This window comes from Varanus komodoensis, unplaced genomic scaffold, assembly GCF_004798865.1.
Source record: "Varanus komodoensis strain SLA01 unplaced genomic scaffold, ASM479886v1 scaffold84, whole genome shotgun sequence".
Taxonomy (NCBI): Eukaryota; Metazoa; Chordata; class Lepidosauria; order Squamata; family Varanidae; genus Varanus; species Varanus komodoensis.
Genome location: NW_025336531.1, coordinates 1,479,251 through 1,502,092, shown reverse-complemented (window position 1 = coordinate 1,502,092; position 22,842 = coordinate 1,479,251). Strand labels below are relative to the sequence as shown.

Here is a 22,842-nt window from a genome sequence, read left to right as displayed (position 1 = left end):
ATAAGTTAAATAGGCAGGGCAACAGTATACAGCCTTGCCGAACTCCTTTCTCAATTTTGAACCAATCAGTGGTTCCATGTCCAGTTCTCACTGTTGCTTCTTGACCCGCATATGGGTTTCTCAAGAGACAAATAAGATGGTCTGGTACCCCCATTTCTTTAAGAACTTGCCACAATTTGTAGTGATCCACACAATCAAAGGCTTTAGCATAGTCAATGAAGCAGAAGTAGATGTTTTTCTGGAACTCCCTAGCTTTCTAGTTCCTCTGCCTCTTTGAAATTCTGCCTGTACTTCTGGTAGTTCTTGTTCCATATACTGCTGGAGCATAGCTTGTAGGATTTTGAGCATAACTTTGCTAGCATGTGAAACATTCTTTGGCATTGCCCTTCTTTGGAATTGGAATGTAAACTGACATTTTCCAATCCTGTGGCCACTGTTGAGTTTTCCAAATTTGCTGGCATATTGAGTGTAGTACTTTTACTGCATCGTCTTTTAGGATTTTGAATAGCTCAGTTGGAATGATGTCACTTCCACTAGCTTTGTTGTTGCTCAGACTTCCTAAGGCCCATTTGACTTCACATTCCAGGATGTCTGGCTCGAGGTCAGTGACCACCTCATTGTGGTTATCAGGGACGTTAAGCTCTTTCTTGTATAGTTCCTCTGTGTAATCTGGCCACCTCTTCTTAATCTCTTCTGCCTCTGTTAGGTTCCTGCCATTTTGGTCCTTTATGATGCCCATCTTTGCATGAAATGTTCCCTTCATATCTCCAATTTTCTTGAAGAGATCTCTGGTCCTCCCTATTCTGTTGTTTTCTTCTATGTCTTTGTACTGTTGATTTAAGAAGGCATTCTTATCTCTTCTAGCTATTCTCTGGAATTCTGCATTCAATTGGGTGTATCTTTCTCTTTCTCCCTTGCCTTTTGCTTTCCTTATTTCCTCAGCTATTTGTAAAGCTTCCTCAGCCATATTGCTTTCTTGCATTTCTTTTTCTTTGGGATGGTTTTAGTTGCTACCTCCTGTACAGTGTTGTGAGCCTCTGTCCATAGTTCTTCAGGCACTCTGTCAGACCTAATTCCTTAAATCTATTTGTCACCTCTACTGTATATTCATCAGGGATATAATTTAGATCATACCTGAGTGGCCTAGTGCATTTCCCTACTTTCTTCAATTTAAGCCTAAATTTTGCAACAAGAAGCTCATGCTCTGAGCCACAGTCAGCTCCTGGTCTAGTTTTTACTGACAGTATAGAGCTTCTCCATCTTTGGTTGCAGAGCACATAGTCAATCTGATTTCTTTGTTGACCGTCTGGTGATGTCCATGTGTAGAGTCATCTCTTGGGTTGTTGGAAAAGAGTGTTTGCTATGACCATCGTATTCGCTTGACACAATTCTACCAGCCTGTGCCCTGCTTCATTTTGTACTCCAAGGCCAAACTTGCCTGTTAGTCCAGTTATCTTTTGGATTCCTACTTTAGCATTCCAATCCCCCATGATGATAAGGACATCATTTTTTGGTGTTAATTCTAGAAGGTGTTGTAGGTCTTCATAGAACCGGTCAACTTCAGCCTCTTCAGCACCAGTGGTTGGGGCATAGACTTGGACTATTGTGATGCTGAATGGTTTTCCTTGAATTCGAACCGAGATCATTCTGTCGTTTTGGAGACTGTATCCCAGTGCTGCTTTTCCTACTCTTTTATTGACTATGAAGGCTACTCCATTTCTTCTGAGGGATTCTTGCCCGCAGTAGTATACCTGATGGTCATCTGAATTAAATTTACCCATTCCTGTCCATTTTAGTTCACTGATTCCTCAGATGTCGATGTTCAGTATTGTCATCTCTTGTTTGACCACATCCAGCTTGCCTTGATTCATGGATCTTACATTCCAGGTTCTTATGGAGTATAGATCTTTGCAGCATTGGACTTTCCTTTCACCCCCAGATACATCTGCAATTGAGTGTCCTTTCGGCTTCGACCCAGTCACTTTATTCTTTCTGGTGCTACCAGTACTAGCCCTCTGCTCTTCCCCAGTAGCATATTAGACCCCTTCTGATCTGAGGGGCTCATCTTCCGGCATCATATCTTTTTGCCTTTTGGTACTGTTGATGGGGTTTTCATGGCAAGGATAATGGAGTGGGTTGCCATTTCCTTCTCCAGTGGATCACCTTTTGTCAGAGCTCTCTGCTATGACCTGTCCATCTTGGGAGGCCCTGCATGGCATAGCTCATAGCTCCATCGAGCTACACAAGCCCCTTGCCAGGACGAGGAAGTGATCCATGAAGGAGTTCAGCCATCTAAGCATGTGGATTGGGGAATTTTCCACTATACTTGAATCCACACTTGAAGGGTATCAGGCAAGGGCCGGAATGTACAGAAGGAGGAACACTGAAGCACTTGGTCTTCCTGTTTTTCCACCTCTTTTATTGTTATATATGTGGTCTGCATATATACTTTGAAGGAGAAACGTAATAGAATCACAAAAATTTAATGCTAACAGGTTATCAGATTTATATAAAATATTAACGCAAAATTATATTTACCAGTACCAGGATGCCAGGCTTATGCTGAGGTAAATTGGTTATTGTCTTTAGCCTTGTAATATCTATCTTTTAATCAGGCAATCTATTTTCTTGTTTCTCCTTGTTGACACAGAAAATTTCCTCCTGCCCAGGAGTGTTACTGTATATGGAATACAAATAATCCCTTGTCATCTTCTCCATTTACTGAATGCTGTGTCAACAACTGTCCACTACGGGGAACAGTATGAACTGCTTGTCTGATGTGGTGTTAATGCAGCATCTAAAAATTAATCATCCTTGAAATAGTCTTTAAAAACTTTTCCATCCATACAGAGTTTCAAAACTGAAAGACTTATGTTCCAGAAAACACCTGTGATCAGTCTGCTGTAGTGATCTCAGTTCAGCTGTGAGAAAATGATTACAAGGGCATCATTTAAGATCTGAAAGATTTCTGTTCCTCAGAACAAGGGTGAGCAACACTGGGTTCTCTGGGGTCTATTTGGACCTCATGGATTCCTCCAGGGCCTGCTCCAGATTCCCTCTGCTGGTTCTTTTGTACCAGCACATGTATGCACATACAAAACATTTTTTACAGGGAAAATGATGTTCATAGCATGATGGAGGATCATAGAAGCACAGAGTTGGAAGGGGCTCTTTAGGCCATCAGGTCAAACACCTGGCTCAGTGCAGAAACTGGAACCTGGTTTGAAGTATCTATGAGAGATAGTTCCTGGTTTTGCTTGACTACTGACAATGACAGCCCTATTACTTCCCTAGGTAGCCGACTCATTGACTGACTTCTCTATCAGGAAGCTTTTCCTGATGCTCAACTAAAACTTAGTTTTCTGTAACATAATATTGTTTTATTTTGTCCTATTATCTTAGATGACAGAGAACAAGTTGTGGTTCCCTTTTGTGAAACAACAGAAACAGAAAACAATTTTAGGTACTTGTACTGTTCTGTCCTATTCTCCCCATACCCATCTTTGCATTTTAAGGCTAAACATACCAATTTCCTTGTATCATTCCCTACAGACCTTTTTTCCAGCCCCGTGATGGTCCTTTTTATTCTTCTCTGAACTTGTCCTAATTTATCTGAATTTTTCTTGAAGTAGGATGTCTAGAACTGTAAGTAGTATACAAGGTGTGGTCTGACCAATGCAGAGTAGAATGGAAGTACTATTTATCATTATTTTGAACTATACTTCTATTGATGCAACCTAAAATTACATTTTGCTTTTTGCAGCCACATCACACTGCTGACTGTGTTCAATTTATGATTGATTACAACTCCAAGAACCTTTTCACATGTACGATTGCCAAGATGCTAAGTCATGCATCCCCCATTTTATACCTGTGCATTTAATTTCTTTTTTCCTAAATGAAGACTTATGTACTTGTCTCTGTTAAATTTCATTTTGTTATTTTCTGGCCAGTTTCCTAACCTATCAAGATCATTTTGAATTTTGTTTTTCTTCTAAGGTGTTAACTGTCTCATTCTGTATGCAGCTTTGATAAGCATTTTCCTCATCTCTTCAAGTCATTATCAAAATTGTCAAAGAGTACAGGGCCCAGTACCAAAACCTGTAGTACCCCAATTAATACCTCCCTCCAATGATGAGGATCCACCAATGAGTACTCTTTGACTATGCTTCTCCAGCAAGCTAGAGATCCACATAGTTGTAGTACCATCCAGCCACAATTAACTGGCTTGCTAATCACATCAAATGCTTTATTTATTTATTATTTATTTATTTTATTTATTAAAACATTTTTTATTTATTTATTTATTTATTTATTTATTTATTTATTTATTTATTACTTGCTTTTTCCCAAGGTAGGAAAAAGAGACCCAAGGTAGCTTTCATCAACTTCCTTCTCTCCACTTTATTTTCATAACAGTCCTGTGAGGTATGTTCTTTTTCCTGTCCATTAAAAAAAAAAAACTTGACCACAAGAGGAAAAGAAAAAACATTGTAACCACAAAGATTTGAATTTAGTAATTTCCATATATTTGTATGGCATAATTATTAGGAATGGGACAGAAAATAGAACTGCCAAAATCTTATTCCCCGGATACAGATCTTTGTGCAACCACACTTAAAATATTGTGGTCCATTCTGGTCGCCTTATTTCAAAAAGACATTATTGAGTTTGATAAAATACAGAGAAGGGCAACGAAAATGTTCAGGGGTTGAAGCAGCTGCCCTGTGAAGAGCACCTACATCTGGGACTGTTCAGCTTAGAAAAAAGGTGAATAAGGGAAGACACAACAGAGATAACTAAAATAATGCATGGTGTGGAAAAAGTGAAGAGGGAGATTTTTTTTCTCACTTTCCTATATCAATTAAATCCAGGGGCATCCTATGCAGCTGATTGGTGGGAGGTTTGGGACAGATAACATACTTCTTCACGTAACTTATGGTTAAACTATGAAATTCACTGCCATAGGAAGAGGTGACAGCCACCAATCTGAATGGCTTTAAAAGGGAATTGGACGGATTCACAGGAAGCTATTAGTGGCTGCTAGCCTTACTGGCTATGTGCTGCCTCTTTTACCAGAGGTAGCATGCCTGTATCCACCGGTTGCTGAGGAGCTTGGACAGGCAAAGGTCCTGCACCCACCCTGTTTGAGGGATCTTGTGGGCTGCTGCCACCATGTGTATGGAGTTCTAGTCTAGATGAACCTTTGGTCTGATCCAGCATGGCTTTCCTTATGAACTTAACTTGTTATGTGTGCACGTGCATGTGTGTGCAGCTTCTAAGTCTTATACGTAAAGTTCAGAAAAAGTGGAATCTGTATACCACCTGTTCAAATGTTGAAAGCACAGAGCAAACTTAGAGAAATCCCTTTTCAGGGATTTTGTAGCATCCAGTAGAAATGAAACAAGATGTTTTACTGGACAAAGCATAAACTGAGATCTGTAGACATTGCAGTTCACTAAAACAAGGATCCATTGGTTAGGCAAAATGGGGCAGTCCAGTCTCATTTTGTCCTATTCCATTCCTGCTTAAAACATGGTCATCATATTTATTCAGTAATAATATTTATAAAAATGAATAATGGTTTTGTGTTTTTAATTGTGTTAAAAAACAAATTTAATAGATTTTATTATTTTTATCAAAGTCTTATTGTAATTCTAAGCTGCCTTGGGTGCTGTTTTGCTTGGTAGAAAGATAAGAGTATAAATCAAATAAATGATTCTTTTGATATATTGTCTGAAAGCCAGTGAACTTGATGGACCAATGCAGAAAGTAAATGGCAGAATGTAAACTCCTATATATTATTTCCTAGGTTGTAAGGCAGATAACTACCTAGCCCTCAAAACATTTAACTACGAAAAGTTTGAAGAGTTTTATATTATTGTATGGCCATTGAAAGCTGAAACTATAGTAACATTGAAACTATATCTCCATAGTTTAGAAGCTGAACTGATTTTCCCTTTCTAGTTTGGAATCAATTCACAGTCTTAATGTTTCACCGGCTAATTATTATACCTATGGATCCTTATTTTATCTTTCAAAAAATGAAATACTTTCTGAAATGAATAAGGTAGTCCAAAGAAAAGGCAAGAAAGCTAATGCTTTGTTATCTTGTTGGGTAGAATAAAGAGCAGCACTGCCACTTTTGCAACAATTTTAATTAAGTCTGATCTATTAACAAAATGCTTTATTGCCCACTGAAGATTTTTTGCCAGGTGTTGCTTTGACCTGTTAATTGATTTCTCAGAGGTAGTTTATGGCTTGCCTAGTGCGATCAACATGAGGGAATGGAAGCCTGCATAAGCACAAGTGCCTCTTCAAGTGAGTTTGCAAAGTATGACAAGAAATGACATCTACCAGATAAAATATGCAGTGCCAAAGCCTTTGGAGAGTTGTACCGTGGTGGCATTACCCTTTTCTCTGGGGAAGTAAAGGAATCTGTATTCATAACTTTGAGATATACAATTTGCAGCTGTGCAGGTGTAATCCCCTCTGTATATTACTGCTTTGTTTTGTTTTTTAAAAAAGTAAAGCAGCTCTGTTTAATTTCTTGTTATTGCCCTCTTTCTTATGAAAGTGGTTTGAAATAGAGGGATAGCAAAGCTTGTATTCCTAGTATCTTTCTATAAATTGCCATTTATTTATTTATTTATTTATTTATTTATTTATTTATTTATTTTAAACATTTCTATGCCACCCCATCGCAACAAAGCCTCGGGGCGGCTCACAAAAAATACACAAAAACATACATAAACAATAACAATATAACAATTTAAAAGAAAAAAAAATTTAAAAACCCCCGGTGCATTCTCGACTAATTTTAAAATCCTAATAAATACAATAATTTAGCAATTAAAATAAGTTTTAAATAAAAATGTCTTAGCCTGGCGCGGAAAAACAAATAATGACGGCGCCAGGCAGATCTCTCTGGGGAGCGCATTCCATAGATGGGGCGCCACCACAGAGAAAGCCCTCCTCCAGGTACTCACCCTCCTAATATCATTCACAGAGGGTTCCTGGAGAAGGGCATCTGTTGCTGATCTCAAGGGGCGGGAGGGCATATATATCCAGGTCCCAAGCCGTTTAGGGCTTTATAGGTCATAACCAACACCTTGAATTGGGCCCGGACTTCAAGCGGGAGCCAGTGGAGCTGACAGAGAACTGGGGTTATATAAGAACAACGCCCAGTCCCTGTCAGCAACCTGGCAGCTCTATTCTGCACCAACTGAAGTATCCGGACCGTCTTCAAGGGTAGCCCCACATAGAGCGTGTTACGGAAATCTAATCGGGAAGTTACCAGTGCGTGTGTCACTGTCACCAGGCAGTCATGCTCTAGGAAGGGATGCAGCTGATGTATCAGCCGAAGCTGAAGGAAAGCGCTCCTCGCCACTGCCGTCACCTGAGCTTCCAAAGACAGCTCAGGGTTGAGGAGCACTCCCAAGCTGCGAACCCTGTCCCTCAGAGGGAGTGCAACCCCATTTAGGACAAGGCCCAAGTCCCCCATCCCGAGGCCCGAGCCACCCACCAATGGGACCTCTGTCTTGTTTGGATTGAGCTTCAGTTTATTGGCCCCATCCAGCCAGGCACTGGTTCAGCACAGCCACTGCCTCACCTGGATTGGTGGAAAATGAGAGGTAGAGCTGGGTATCATCAGCGTATTGATGATTCTGCAGCCCACACCTCCTGATGACCTCTCCCAGCGTTTTCATGTAGATGTTAAATAGCAAAGGGGACAAAATGGACCCCTGCGGAAATCCATGGCATAACTGCCATGGCGCAGAGCCATAGTCCCCCAGCACCACCTTCTGAAATTGGCCGTTGAGATAGGAGTGGAACCACTGCCACACAGTGCCTCCAACTCCCAATCCCGCTAGCCTATCCAGAAGGATACCATGGTCGATGGTATCGAAAGCCACTGCCTTTGTTAATGACTGTATACATATCTTAGAAATTTACCATTTCCAGGAGAATGTACTCAGAAAAAACCTAAGCAATCCTCAAAAAGGCAGGTAAGAAATATTTTACTGGAAGGGACTTTCAAAATAATTAATTCAGACCCCTGCTGATGCGGGGAATCCATTACTATGGCATCTCTTGTGTATGTTCATCTAATCTCTCATGAAGCAGAGCTATCTTCTTATGCAGTAAGAGGTAACTGTCTTCTTAAATGAGTTAATAAATCACAAACAATAAATGACTAAGTCAAACGTAAAGTTCTCTTGCACATGTATGACTTTTGTATAGTCAGCGATGTTTTGAGTATGGCTTGAGAGGTGCCAAACCATGGAATTGTCATGGCTAAGTTTTCCTGAAAGTGAGAGTTCAGCTGTCTTATTAAAGCAGATTTTCTGATAAAGGGTTAGTCCAAATAATCCCATTAAAATGTATGCCACAGAGAAGTGCCAAAACTGAATGCAGTACAAGAAAGAACTTGATTATTTATTTATATCGTTTTCTAAATGGACTCCTTTCAAAGACTATGAATTAGATGCACATGAGAAGTACTCAACAACCAGTTAAAATGAATGAAATCAAATGCAACAGTTGTTAAAATAAATCTCCATATTAGTTATGATAGTGACTAGATCAAATAAAAAGATTTGACATTACTTCAAAACTATGCATTAGCTCTCATAACTCCACAGGAAAGGGAGTTTCAGAATTGTGGAACAGCAACTAGATCGTATCACTATATGCTTGGAACAGAGATGATTAGTCTTGGAACTTATAATTGGATACTGTGAAGAAGATGGTCCCTTAGGAAATTTGGACCCAAAGCATTAAAATTCCGTAATATAGAGATAAGACTACTATACCTGCCACGAAAGAGCTCTGACTTACACTTCGTCAGTTTTGTGTTTTAAAAATTACCTTAATTCTTCACTCAAAAGTAGGTTTTAACCATATCTCTCAAGTTTGCTTGTCTTGTATTGTGCACTTGCTTTGTCTAGATTTTCTGCCCAAGAATGCATGTGAGAGAGATCCAAATGTTTTATCAGACTACCAACCTCCTTATTTTATTTATATTTCATATTCTGAAGATATGTATCTTTGTATCCGCTGCATAGATTGTATCAAGCAAAATGCCTAGTCTCCAGTATGCATTTCAATGGTTTAAGGTTAATTGCATGACATTCCTTGACCTATTCTTAGTTCTGTTAAGTTATCATAGTAATTTAAGTTGCATATAGGCTATGTTCTTGCCTCATTAGTCTCAAATTAGATCTTCCTGTGCTGGTTTACTTGTGCTCCTTTCCTAGATAGATGTGTAATTCTTAATTGGGTAAGTATCTGAAATGCTGAGCTAGATTATATCCCTCTCATTTAAAACAATGTATATAGCTGGTCCCTCTCTGTTTCCTGTCACAATTGATAGCCATCAGTGGTGCTACTAATGTAACATTCCTGTTTGGTTTTTGTGGGGTTCCATGGCTTTACCCATTTTTGCCTTTCTACTCCCTTCACCTTCAACTAAGAGAGCAATAGTGTCTGCTCAGGGAGACTGTCAGCAGGACTATTCATGCTCTGTGATGCAGGAGACAGCTTGGGAGCAGTTAACACCCTGTGTTGGTTAGAGGATTCATATTTTGAAAACTGAGGACAGATGGGTTGTTGTCTTCGTGGCTTGTCACCAGAATAGGCACCCTATCATAGCACTGAAAACAACAAATGAGTGACAGGGATGTGTGGTATGCGAGGAATAAGAGAAAACAATTGCACTTGATGAGTTTGTATTTCTAATGTAAAAATATTTATTTCTATTTAGCAATGTAGAATTTTGCAAGTATATAATTGAGAATGAATTATGTGTGCTATACATAATTCATTATGTATAGCACACATAATGAATTATGTGTGATCCTACAAATAGGTTTAAAGTCCCTTTCTCTTTTCCTTTTCTTGGACTTTATAAAATGCAGAGCATGGCCCTCCTGTGAAGCAACTGGTTGATGAAACTTAAGATTTATTTAATATGAATTCTTTCTTGGGGGAGGAGCCATGTTCATCTGTGGCAGCAATTTTACCAATTAGTGATATTTTCAGTGTCCCCCTCTCTCAGCCTAAGCCTGACATTCTCACTTTTTAGTTTCTTTACTGTGTTATCTCTGCTGTACCCATATCTTTACACTCACTGAGAATAACACATCATACATTTAGTGGAGTGTAGTTTACAAAAGCTAAGTGTAGGTTACTATAAATCAGTCAGTGTTAAAGGTTCTTTGTTAATTACTGTATACATATCTTAGAAATTTACCATTTCCAGGAGAATGTACTCAGAAAAAACCTAAGCAATCCTCAAAAAAAAGAACAGTGGTGGGCACTCATCCTCTCTCTGCTTTCACTTCCTTATTAAAGACTTTTCAGGCATAGATTGGTACTTAGTAGAACTTAGTTGGCTGTGTCTTTTCCTTCACTGTCTGTATGATAGAGGAAGAATGTAGAGAGTAATAACAAATGCTACTCATTCTTGGCTGGGAGTCATAGCTAAAACCTCTGGCAGTTGCTAGCAAGGCTAGGCAAAGTAGTCTACCTCTTAGTTCCATTGCTACTTCAGAATTGTATCACAGCTTGACAAAGTAGATCCCAGAGACTGAGCTTTCTGTTTTGCATACATATGCTTGACTGGCTGTGTGTAAAGCCTGAGCAGTTTTCCACTTGGAAGGTCACCTAGAGCAACAGCTGCTCTGCCAGGGGATTGGTGAACTCTGGTCCGAAGCATACTTTTTGTTACTTTTATGAGGGATTTGGAGATAACTTGAAGAGTAGGCTGAAAATAAAATGAAACAGTGCTTTCCTAACTTGCAAACCAAAGAAACTGCAGTGTGTGTGCCTACTTTTCAGTTTAAACAGCACCTTGTCTCTTGGGCCAGGGGCAACTGCTACAGCAGGAGAATAAGTGAAACTCAACCTATGTACTTGGTTCTCTCCTGTGTATACAATATCAGTAATTTGAATTGTGGCTTTAGTCTTCTGACAGGTTGAAAAAATAATGAGCTGCTTTTCAGAATACTTCTTGTGCCAAACATGGTCTTATCACTTCTCCATATCCTTGGAAAATCTCAGTGATGGCAAATTTCATGTATTTGAGCTTCATAACAAAAACTTTCAGCATATTGAAATCTGCACAGAGCAATTAGAGAAGAAAGGTAACAAAAAGTCAAATTATTCTGGAAAATAACAGAGTATTGTGTTATCTTTCTCATATTTTGTGACATTTTAAATCAAAGTAAACTTGTCACAGAAAGCTCTGACAGTTCTACTGAAATGCCAGAGAAACAAAGAGATAGGTTATTCATTTTAAAATATGGATTGAGGGAAATAGCTTTATAGTCTCGATTAACACTGTTGCTTAATTTTTCTCCTTCTGTTCCAAGTTTTAGGATTAGATTACAACATTAAGTTACTACTATTATATCTGTTTTAGCTTTCACTTAAAAGTTTCCATTTATTCCTTTTTACTTTATAAATAGGCAAGGTTGCATTTACTGCAGATTGTTTTAAGCAGCATCTCCAGTTTATCAACAGCAGTAGTAAAGGAATTGATAGCATGTCATTATCTTTACTCAAGTTTGAAATGTTTCCTATATTGAATGAAATAAGCAGACATATTCTGCCTTAATTGTATACATGGAATTGAGACTCCTTTCAAATTGGACTTCCCCAAGGCTTTTCCTGTTGACATGATGTCTTGAGTCACTCACTAATGTGATCAGAAGAATCAGATTTTCACCAGAGAAGCAGCTGTCTGACATCAGCACCAGCAATTTCATGCTTGTCCTGCACTGCACATCAACAAGACATTTGACAAATCCGAGGCTAGTGTCAGCTTAGGAATGACAGATGTAGTCGAATACCATTGGCAAAAGAGTTGCAGCTGAGATTGTTCTTTCTGATAACCCTAATCAGAAGCTAAATTTTCTTGCCAAGGATCAGGCAGAACTATGCAGAAAATCATTATGGAAACTATCAGAAAGAATTTGGTAGGACAACTAGAAACTTTGCTGGAATAAGTTGTTTCTATACTGTGTCTACTAGATGGCTCGATAGGCTAGTACATTACTCTTTCATTAGAGCAAAATGTTGAAGAATTAAAAGTTAATTTAGAAAGCCATGGAGATAATATGTATCTTGTACTCTTGATGTAAAACTGTTTTTGTTGCCTTGAAACATGGATTTGGAGAACCTGGCAACAGGAAACACATACAGGGCAAATAGACGTGGAAGACAATAGCATAGCTTAAAGATTAAAAAAACTTTAAAATAAAACATGTTGGTAGTAAACATTTTTAATGAGAAAAATGAAAATAAATATGTAAACAAAAAGAGTAATTGATTTTAAAAAGCAAAATATTGAATATAAAATGAACTCTTTTCACTCTCAACAGTAAACTCATTCAGTTGCCAGCTTCTTGTGATTTAGTGTAACTGTGAGATGCTGGTAAACCTTAAAAGCACTCTCCCAATACTTGGAAGGAATGGCTGTCCATGGACTAGTGCATGGTGATGCAGTTCAGTCTACTTAATCTTAACAAAACCAATATGATCTTGTAGATTGGTGCCCTTGGTAAATCTTCATAGGAGGAGGGTAAAGTTGTAAACCTGTCACTTGCTAACTTGAAAGAGTGGCAAGGCAAAGATGCTCAGCAGATTGGAGGAGTAAGATGTGCTGCTTTAGAATCCCAAAGCTACATGGATTGAAAATTAGGATGGCTTCAGAATGAAATGCATCAGATTTCTTCCTTTAGAAACTGAATTTACTGTTTATGTGAGAGATTGGGTGTGGGGACTGAGAAGAAAAGAAATTAATCGTATAAAATGAGGTGTAACTCTCTTCTCTGTTACTGTCATCTGAATCTATCACTAAATCATTGGTGAGAAATCTCTTCCCCTTTTCAGATTTTTCCATCTCAAGTGGCTCTAAGTTTCTTCTGAAAGTTTCAGTGGTAGCTTATTTTTTAAAATATACTGTTCATGGGCTACCCATATTTTCTAAGCAATGGTTCATGACTTGTTCCCTGCAAGTTGCTGTCATGATAAACCATGAGGAACTCTAGTTTTCATCCTCCTGTCTTAGGCAATGTAAATTCAGTGCTGCATCCTTTCACATCATTTGTGTATCAGTCAGAAGCAGTTTGAGGGGTGTGTATGCCTCCTCCCACCCCATGCAAATTCTCCTTTCACTTCTGTCTTGGATATAACTATAGTTTAATATTAAATGTTGTACCTTCATGAAGTGGAGTTTTTATTTTAACCAGAGTTTGCCAGCTCATTTGAGATTCTGATTAAGAGTGGAATGCTAATTAATGTTTATCATGATTAATGGTGGTGCAAACATTATGCTAAAGTGTGGTTAAAACAGACAACAGAAGGGAATAGAGAAGTTAACAAAAGATTTTGTAGGAGTATGCATGGATTTTTGATACATTTCCTACTTTGTGAACAATGTTTTCCACTGGTTCATGGTAGCAGAAATGTCCACTTGCATTGTGGAATAATTTATCCATTTCAAGGTCAGGACATGCAATCTAGTGCTTTTCATTTGTATTGCAGGTTAGATATTATTCTGTCTAGCACAGATATTGGTGTTTGGTTGACAGCAGAGAATCGCTTCTTTGCTAGAATCTGTTTCTAATCATGGGTTAGTCTTCTGTCAATTGAATGGTCTGTTCTGATGTATCTTTTTCAGAAGCAATTTAGTTGGCATCTGCTATAGTGATAACTTGTTTTACAGTATGGCTGATGTATATTCTCATTCCACTGTAATTTATTTTAAAATATAACATGCTATATGACATGTCCTGGGATCCTGCAGAGAGTCCTTTTCCCTCTTTGTTCCTTGGTATCCCTTGGGAATCACAAGGAAAGAAAATTTAAATGTACAGCCATACCTTTATCATGAGAATTAATTTCACCTTAAATAGTCCAATGAATTGCTAACTACCACCATATTCTAATCCGTACAGAGCTGGAGGACTCTACAGTAACTTACCTATGAATTGCAAATTGAGGGGTAATATATGGCAGCTTATTCAAATCACTCTTAGATCCAATCACCTAACTGTACCTCAACCAAGAAATTGATTAAAAAAAAACAAAAAACCCCGAACATGGTATTGCAGCCAATTTTAAATAAAGAAGAAAAGTTTTTTCTTACTTCTAAATTTTCTAACATTGGAGAGATAAGCATGAAGCTACTCTTCCATGCAGCAGATCTTCCTTTTCTGCATTTATTGTTGAGTCTAGAATCAGCAGGGTCTCAGACCTCCTGGCATGTGAACAGCCTTACTAGCAAAAACTCTGAATGATGACTAGAAACTGGAAACAAGAGCAGAGACTATTCTCTCTTTAGCTAAAAGCCTTGGCTTGTTATTTTTATTTTACTCATACAGACTTGCCTGTAAAATCGATAATGGCAAGCTTTAACTCTCAGGATATTAGGGAGGGATAAGCAAAGGTCAACAGGAAGGAAGAAACATTGGTGTCTGGATGTAACAAAAGGTCAGACTTGCAACTTTATATGCAATATCTGCTAACCCCTAGCCAACTTTGTGATATGATGTCTTTTCCCACCTTGTGTGGCTGTGAAAAAGCCTTCAGTTTTATCCTGTAATTGTTCTGAAAAACCAAATAAAGTATACATCTATTTGTAGGTGTGTATGTGGGTGTTTGTAAACAAATGCCTCATGTCTTGAAGTTCTAACCATGCTAAAATGGATTGTTTGATGGTAAATACAATTTTTTGAAAGGTTTCAGAAAGCATTTTCCACAAAATTAACTAGTTCTACTCAAGCGATTATGGAGACCTTTGTGAATTCCCTTAGTTTTTCTTACTGTCAAAGGAAAGCATTTCTTTGACACTCAAGTGGCCTTTCACATTACCCCCCCCCCCCAAGTTACTAGCCTGCATAAGCTATTTTATTCACTTGCCTTTTAATCATGAGAGGACTGGTGGTAGGTAGACAGAGCACTCTCTCTCCCCATTACTCATGAATATAAAGCAGGCAAGAAATGGTCTGACCGAGTGTATAAACCAGTTCCTCTCTCTGTGTCCGTTTGCCAACAGCCTGCTTGTGAACATGCAGGATGGGGCTTGCCTCCTACACAACTTGCATACGAACATGATGCTGCTGAAGGGACAGAAAGCAATGTGCGCCTACACCACCTTTACCACCACCATGTTAGTATGCTGGATGTGAAGGAAGATTTGCCTTCTGCATATTCAGTGCAGAAAAACAGCAACCTGTCCAAGGATTGCTTTGTTCTTTTTCAGTCAGCTTTAGGTTTTGTGCTGGCTGTAATGAAAAGGGCTTAGTTTCCTTTGCAGCCTGCATAGAAAACCAGGCAAACTGATGGCAGTGTGACAAGAGTGATTTGTCCCTCTTCCCCCAGCCCCCTCACTTGTCTACATGAAATTCCTTGTTGTCTATGGCAACAAGACAAGTTAGTTAAATGGAAAGAAGCACTCTTGCTTTCTAGGTTATAGGATTGAGCAATAAGTGGTTCTTTTGAAAATATGTATAATTTTGGAGAGCAGGGATAATGTTAGAGAGAAGAAACCAAATCATAGTTGCAAAGGGCCAGTTTGGTTTTGAGAGCAAGGGTGATATAGTTATTAAGGATGCTGGAGTTGGGATGCAAGAGATCTCATTTCTAGCCCCCCACTCAGCTATGAAGATCATTGAGTGACTTTGGGCCAATTACTGTCTCTCATTTATCCTTTTATATCAAGCTAGAACCAGGAGACAACTAATCAGTTAAATGGCATGCTTTAAAACTACCGCACATTCCTTTAAAACCAGGACACTTCCAATGTCACCATTCTTTTTTGTGAGGACAAATGGAGAGAAGAACTTTGCGAGTTGCTTTGAGTTCCTTTCAAGAGGAAAAAAGTGGGGTATTAATGTACTAATAGCAATAGTAATTCCCAGTGTTGCAGCTTGAAACATTTTCTATGCAGTTTTTTTTTTTTACTAAAGATAACAAGTAGAAATAGATGTTGATGGTTAAAGAACCAGTTATCTGTGTTGTGGCCTAAGAATTGGTGCAACTGTTTTTGACAGCTTGTTAGACTTCTTCGAATCTGCAGGATATAAAAAAGATGACCTATGGAACATCTGAAACTATTTTATATGAAAGGGCATCCTCTTCACACAAGACACCATTGCTGAGCTACTTGTGAGATGCATGGTGAGGTCAAGTAAGCTATATGGGCCTCTTTATAATGCCTGTGGTATAGTGGTATGAGTATTGGATTAGGATGAGAGAAGCCCAAGTTTCCACTCTGGCTGAGTCATGCTACTCACCTTTGGCAGACTTACAGTTCTTCACAGAACCTTCCTCAACAAGTTACGAGTTTAAATTAAGTTTCCTGTACGTTCCCCTGAGCTCACTGAAGAGGGGATGGGATAAAAAGGATAGGCGGTACAAGTTGGATAGAAATCCTTTGGATGTTGTTGCTCAGTTCTTCTTGTTTGCATTGACTTAGATGCAATCCCTTCTGCCTTTCTTCAGAATAGACATAGCTCATTGTTCATAACTGATTTGACTGGGGAGTGGGTGGGGGATATGAATGTAGGCAATAGCTGGAGGAAATAGGACTGACTTTGTGTTATTAAGACATACAGGAAACAAAATGGCTTGTGGCAGAAGAAAAAATTCATTTGAAAGGAAATGAAACTTTGAGCAGCAGTTTCCCAAGATGAACATTGGATTTATTTATTTATTTATTGCTTATGTGAAATCTTATATCCTGATTTAATGTTTGTACAATATTTGTTCTGTCATTAAAATTGCACAACAGCTGTGGGCACTATTATAGAGAACTCATTTTGACAAGATAACATCTGGGAGGAAATAACCATGAATCAGAGTACCATGTTGGGTTCTTCACATTGCTTTCTTCTTTTGGTGTTCCACTGCATACACAGGAGACATATAAATAGTCGAAAACATATTTATCCCCTTTTATTTAAATGGGTGCTGGCAAAAACCAAAGTAGCTTCAAGTAAAGTATCTGAGTTAAGTGCTAGCTTATTTATTGATAAACCAAAATAATATGATTAAATCTTAGTAAATACGAGTTGCATTTATTCTTCTACATGAAGCTAGAATCAGGAAACACATAATCAATTAAACATCTAGCATACTTTAAAATTACTATATAACTCTTGACACACCTTTTAGTGAATCAAAGGAGTCCATGCATATGGCAAAATGTGCTTCAACAATAAATGTCACAATAAATTTGGTAGGCATTACAGTGCTAGAGAATACAAGGTTTTTGGTTTTTTTCTGCAATTGGCATGGCTATTTTTGTGCAATACCGATCTTGTTACAACGGAAAGGAGTGATCCCATAAATCAGAGGTGCAGGTGACCCTCATCCTAATCTCAAAACCATGGGTCCTCAAACTAAGGTCCGGGGGATGGATCTGGACTACCACACCGATTTATCCAGCCTGCCATGCCCATTTGGACCCACCGTGCGTGTACTCTGCCGCCGCCGCCACCCACCTCACCCCGTGCGTGGTTTGCTTGCTCAGAGAAAACTATTTCCAAGCGAGCAAGCCGCTGCCTTGTGTGCCCGCCTGCCCCCTACCTCACCTCACCTCACCTCACCTCACCGCGCCTGCCTGCCCACGCCTCGCCTCGCCTCGTTGTGCACCCTACCCCCGCCTAATTGCGTGTGTCCACCCACGCCGGCCCACGCATGCCGCCGGCACCATCTTTCTGGCCCATGCCCAGCACTGGCAGCTTTCAGCTGGCCCTCTGGTGGAAAAGTTTGAGGACCCCTGCTCAAAACCCTTTCACATGCAAACACTTCATACCTCTGGCAAAACTGATCTGTGCTTCCCCTGGCATCCTGACAGGTAGAAAGGAAGAGGGAGAGAGAAAAGGTGAACTTACCAACTTTAGACTTTGGGTCTGCCCACTGCCATCATGTGCCCTCTGATGGATTACCCATGGGAAATGCAGCCCTTCGCCTTAAAAAAAAAAAAAAAAGGCCCAGCCCTGCTGTAAAATGAAAATCATTCAAAATGACTAGATAAAATTCTGGATTGTTAGAAATAGGAGAACAAATATAAAATTGTTAGTAATTTAAATGGTTTTAATGGTCATCACCATGGTCAATATATTTCTGTACTATATTTATTCACGGAAAAACCAAGGAATAATATCCAGTTAATACCCTCTGTTGTTAATGCAGTTCTATTAACTTTCCCATGAGTAGTGGATTCTCCATACTGCAGTACTTCAGTGAGTGATTTAAGGGGTTATTTATAAAATCTGGCTTTTTGATTTGAATCTTGTATTAGTATTTTTAAAATCAAGTCTGTGTTGGAGGAAAGAGAAGGAAATGGAGTGTGTCTCTCTCAGGAACCAAGCATGTCAGAGCTTTATAAGGAATGGTAACAGCTTTTGCTGTATTTGCCAAATCAAATACTTAGAATAATGGAGTCTAGTATACTCCAACACTATCATATTGTTTTGCTTTTGAGAGCACAGTAATTCTCTTTAGAACAAATAGAGGAGAAGCATGGAAGTGATTAGGAAACTCTAATATCAACTCTAGGAGTTCCTATCACATAGTATTTTCTGAGCAGCCTGGATAAATTTGTAGCTTAAAGAATAGTTTAGATGAATTATTATAAGGACAGAATTCTGCAGCTTATAAATGAAGGAAATAAAGATGCTGTGACCCTTCTGTCTCATCCCAGTATCATCTCTGTTCCTGAAATTATGCCTCATCTAACAATGATATACTGGACCTCAGTTAGGTGTTGTGACAACATCAACCCACTGCTGGAATTGTAATCAAACTAATTTAATTCTCAGGATCTGGCAATATCCAGCCATTTCCACCACATGGCAAGGTTCTGACAATGCACACAAATTTAGTGCTTAGCACAATCTATGGGATTTATTTTTTGCCTATTTGAAGCTATTTATCTATCCCAGACTTGGTGTATGATGTTGCTAGTTCATACTCTGGGGGTCTAGACAGTAATCCTATCACTGATATGTGCATGTCACCATGAAGAACAGTAAACCAACAAGGTTTTCCTAAAGTCTCCCTAAGCACAATCCTACTTCTCCTCTGCTACTCTGTAAAGGATTACAGTACTGTCAAAACCAAAACAAATTGCTGGTTACTTTTTCTCATCATGGACAGAATGAATAAAGACTTGGCTTGTCCGTGTTTTAGAATACTGTTTAATCAAGTGAAGGCTAAAAATCCTTGGTTGGCAGGTAGGAATTTAGCTGTTTGTTCAGAAGTTGTTTTTCACCTATTTTCTCCTTCTACAACCCTGTGTTTATCCTGTATAGAGTTCTGTTAGATGGGCATGCTTTTTAAAGTGCCCATTCCCCTTCATTAATTGTGAGCTCAGTTTGATATTTATGCTAGGATCTGATGGCAATTTCAGCTAGAAAATTCCAGGATGTGGGGATTGAAAGATTACCTTCTGCTCAAGGGCTTGCTTAGAGTGTCTTGTAAAGATGCCAACAGGCGAAATGTGATTTAGAGCATGCATTTTGCAAATCAACACCTTCATAATGGTGCTGTAAGATACAAGAATGAGATAGAAGGCTGTGCTTGCATTAATACAGTCTGCTGTGAGCAACATCACTGAGAAACCTTAGCATCTTTCTTGCAGCTGCTTGTATCTTGCCTATAAACATAGGTGAACAGGGTGAAATATTGCACTGCAAGGCACCGATTGCAGTGAACAACCTCAAATGCCAAGAATTGCATTAACCATTGTGTTAACATTCTGCTTTATTTCTGTAAAAACACGAACACCTCAACATAAAATTGCTAGTGATAGATTACTGATGTAATAAAATGTTGTAGTTCATTTTAGTAGTTTGCAAAAATGTATTGTGAAAAGCCATTGTGCAACATGGGAAAATTGAATAGTAGATCTTTGTTTAGATGTAGCTCTTTCTTTCTCCTTTAAACTGGAAGGTATTACTTGGCACTCATCTTCTCTCTCCCCCACCACATCCCAAGATTGTAAGCATAAAGCAGGCTGTCTAATGCAGATATTACCGGGTGGCTTGGTGTTCTCAGTATTGGTTTAATCCCTATTCAAACTAATGGGACCAATGCAAGAGTATGAACTAATGTAGACAAAGTGATTTTTTCTCTTTAGAAGAATATTAGAACTAAACATGAAAAATAGCACATCACAGTGCACAAATGATGGTGACTGTGCAGAAAAGATCTGTGAGCAGGAAATAAACTATTAAACTATATACCTTCTCATTTTACTTCTTTCAAGGAACCCTAGTCAGCTTACAAGATTCCCTCCCTTTCCATTTTATCATTACAACAATTCAGTAGTGTAGGATAGACTGAGAGTCAGTGACTGGCCCAAATCACCTAGTGAGCTTCATGGCCAAGTAGAGACTAGAAGCAGATCTCCTAAATCTTAATCCAGCATTCTAACAACTATGCCCAACTGGCTATCAATTTATACAAACTCTGGATAACACTGATATCACCAGGCAGCCTGAACAAGCCAATCACATAGGACTTACATAGGTACAGGCCACCTGCCTGGGAAGGGGTTTTATAGCAGCCACAATGCAGAAGCAATCTTTGATCTGGGGTCAAATTTAGTTTTCCTTGTTGTTGTGCATTATGAAACAGGCATTACTGTCTGCTTTAGAAAAGGGAGGAGAGTTATCACCTTGTCTCTCTACTGTTGGGACAAATCGACACCAGCTAAATGGGATCTTGGTGTTGAGGCACTCTCCTTTTGAATACCAAATGCTGGGGCAAAGAACAGAAGGACAATTGCATTTATGCCCTGTTTATGCAGTCACTAGAGGTTTCCTGCTGTTCAGGAGGTATCTGGCTGGCCGCTGTTGGAGACAGGATATTGGCATGTATGGATCTTGGGTCTGATTTAGCAGGAATCAAGAAAGAAAAAAAAGATAAAAAAATATTTGCCTACCACATGCCCTTTGCATGGACCCAAGTAACTCTTTGTAACCTGGCCTTGGTCTGCTGGAGAGTTTTAATAACAAATTAGGGCTTAATTTACAATAACCTTTCAGTTGAGCAAGCTTTTAGACTGTAATCTCTGCCTTACTGAAAGTTTAATGACCTATTGTCTAGGTCTAAACTGTTACAATATTTCTATAGCCTCAAATCATTTCAGGACTGTGGGTAGTTGCTTTGGCACCAATATAATTTGTAGGAGGGTTTATGCATTATGAAAAAAAAAAACTTTTATAGCAAAGTTATCTGAGTTTATTCAGTTGTTTGATAATGTAAAAGATCACAGGTAGTTTAAAAGTACAGAGGTATGTTATTTATTGAATCATGTTTTAGGTAAATGTGCCCCCTTCTTTCTCATGTGGTGATTTCAAATTCTCATGAATATGCAAATACAATGGGTAATGCATTCATTGTTTTGTTTTTTTGCACCTAGGCCCGATACAAGCAGAGTCTTGATCCTACAGTAGATGAAGTTAAGAAACTATGTACCTCATTGCGTCGAAATGCCAAGGAAGAGAGGGTTCTCTTCCACTACAATGGACATGGTGTCCCCAGGCCAACAGTGAATGGAGAAATTTGGGTCTTCAACAAGGTGGGTGATTTTCACATAAAGTTAATTCACAGAAATCTCATATTTGATTTGTTCCACATTTGGTGGAAGATTCTACCATAAAGAACAAAACATCGTTGCTTATGTTTGATCCTAGAACTTTTGCTTGTCCATTCACGGAAAGGTTAGTTAACTCAAGTTATGAACTTCTTGTATTTCTTTTTCTGTGGGGGATATAGTTATGCTTTCTGGTAAAGCTCTTTCTTTGCTTAAGTGTGTGCTAGGTATGTTAGTAAAATCCATAACAATAACAAAATGAATCCAGATTGCTCTGAGTCTAACCTGTGAGTTCCATAGCGGACTAACTTTTCCCATGTTGCATAGGCTTGTAGATTTTTTTTTCCTTTTAATTTTTTGAGGGTTGGGATTTGTGCAAATTAAGAGTTATGCTAATGCACGTTAGTGTAATTCTACAAAAGTCTTGTGTGTTCCTTTAAAAATACAGATACCCTTTAGTCTGCAAAACATAGACAGAATGGATTTAACAAAGTTTCAGTTCTGTTATAAATGTATGGAACATTAAATGCATCCACCTGCGCTTACAGTTGTGATGCTGGAAGCCACAATCTATTTTACGTTCAGAATCTGAGCTAGCATATCTCCAGACAGACCAAATCTGCCACAAGTGCTACTAGCTACCAAGATGTCTTCTCACTTTCACAGGCATGAAAGGTAGGTTATGGCTTATCATGGTTGCCAATTAACATATTCAGTACCCTGGCAATGTGAGAGAAGCATACTTTTATTCATCCAATTATTTTCTGGTTTGGGGGTAGCACCCAATTGTTTTCTGTTGCTGGGATTGTTCTTGGATGCTGTTCATATAATCCAGATCAGTTACTATATTTTGGTTTTATTGTTTCATAAACAAAAATGAAATTGTTGAGCTTGCAGTGCATTTTACAAACAAGGGGTGCAGTTTCAATTCTGAGTTTAGAGGAGCATATGGAAAAGAGGAATTACTTTATTTCAGTTCTAAAAGTGATGGAGATGGTTTATTGATCATTGAGACCGCATAGTCCCATTGATTTAAATTTAAATTTACCAGTGTTACAAATTAGTGATTTAATAATGGTTGGAGAGGAGTCATAGCTCAGCGGTAGAGCAGATGTTCTTCCTGTGGAAGTTTCCAGGTTCAGTTTCTGCCATCTCCAGTTAAAAAGGTAACAGGTGAAGGGAAGTTCTCTTTCTGCCGTTGATTCTGGAGAGCCAGTGCTCGTCAG

General features: G+C 38.7%; 1 protein-coding gene across 6 annotated transcripts in view; it reads left to right on the top strand.

Moving 5' to 3' along the window:
- The window catches only part of RPTOR (regulatory associated protein of MTOR complex 1), a 405,549-nt gene that overhangs the window by 111,058 nt on the left and 271,649 nt on the right, over positions 1-22,842 (top strand). For all 6 annotated transcript variants that reach the window (XR_006417225.1, XM_044456423.1, XM_044456421.1 and 3 more), the window contains exon 4: positions 21,443-21,601. Coding sequence is in view for 5 of the 6 variants with exons in the window: in XM_044456423.1 (XP_044312358.1) it covers positions 21,443-21,601 (159 nt within the window). In the remaining variant the exon portion in view is untranslated. The remainder of the gene's footprint in view (positions 1-21,442; positions 21,602-22,842) is intronic.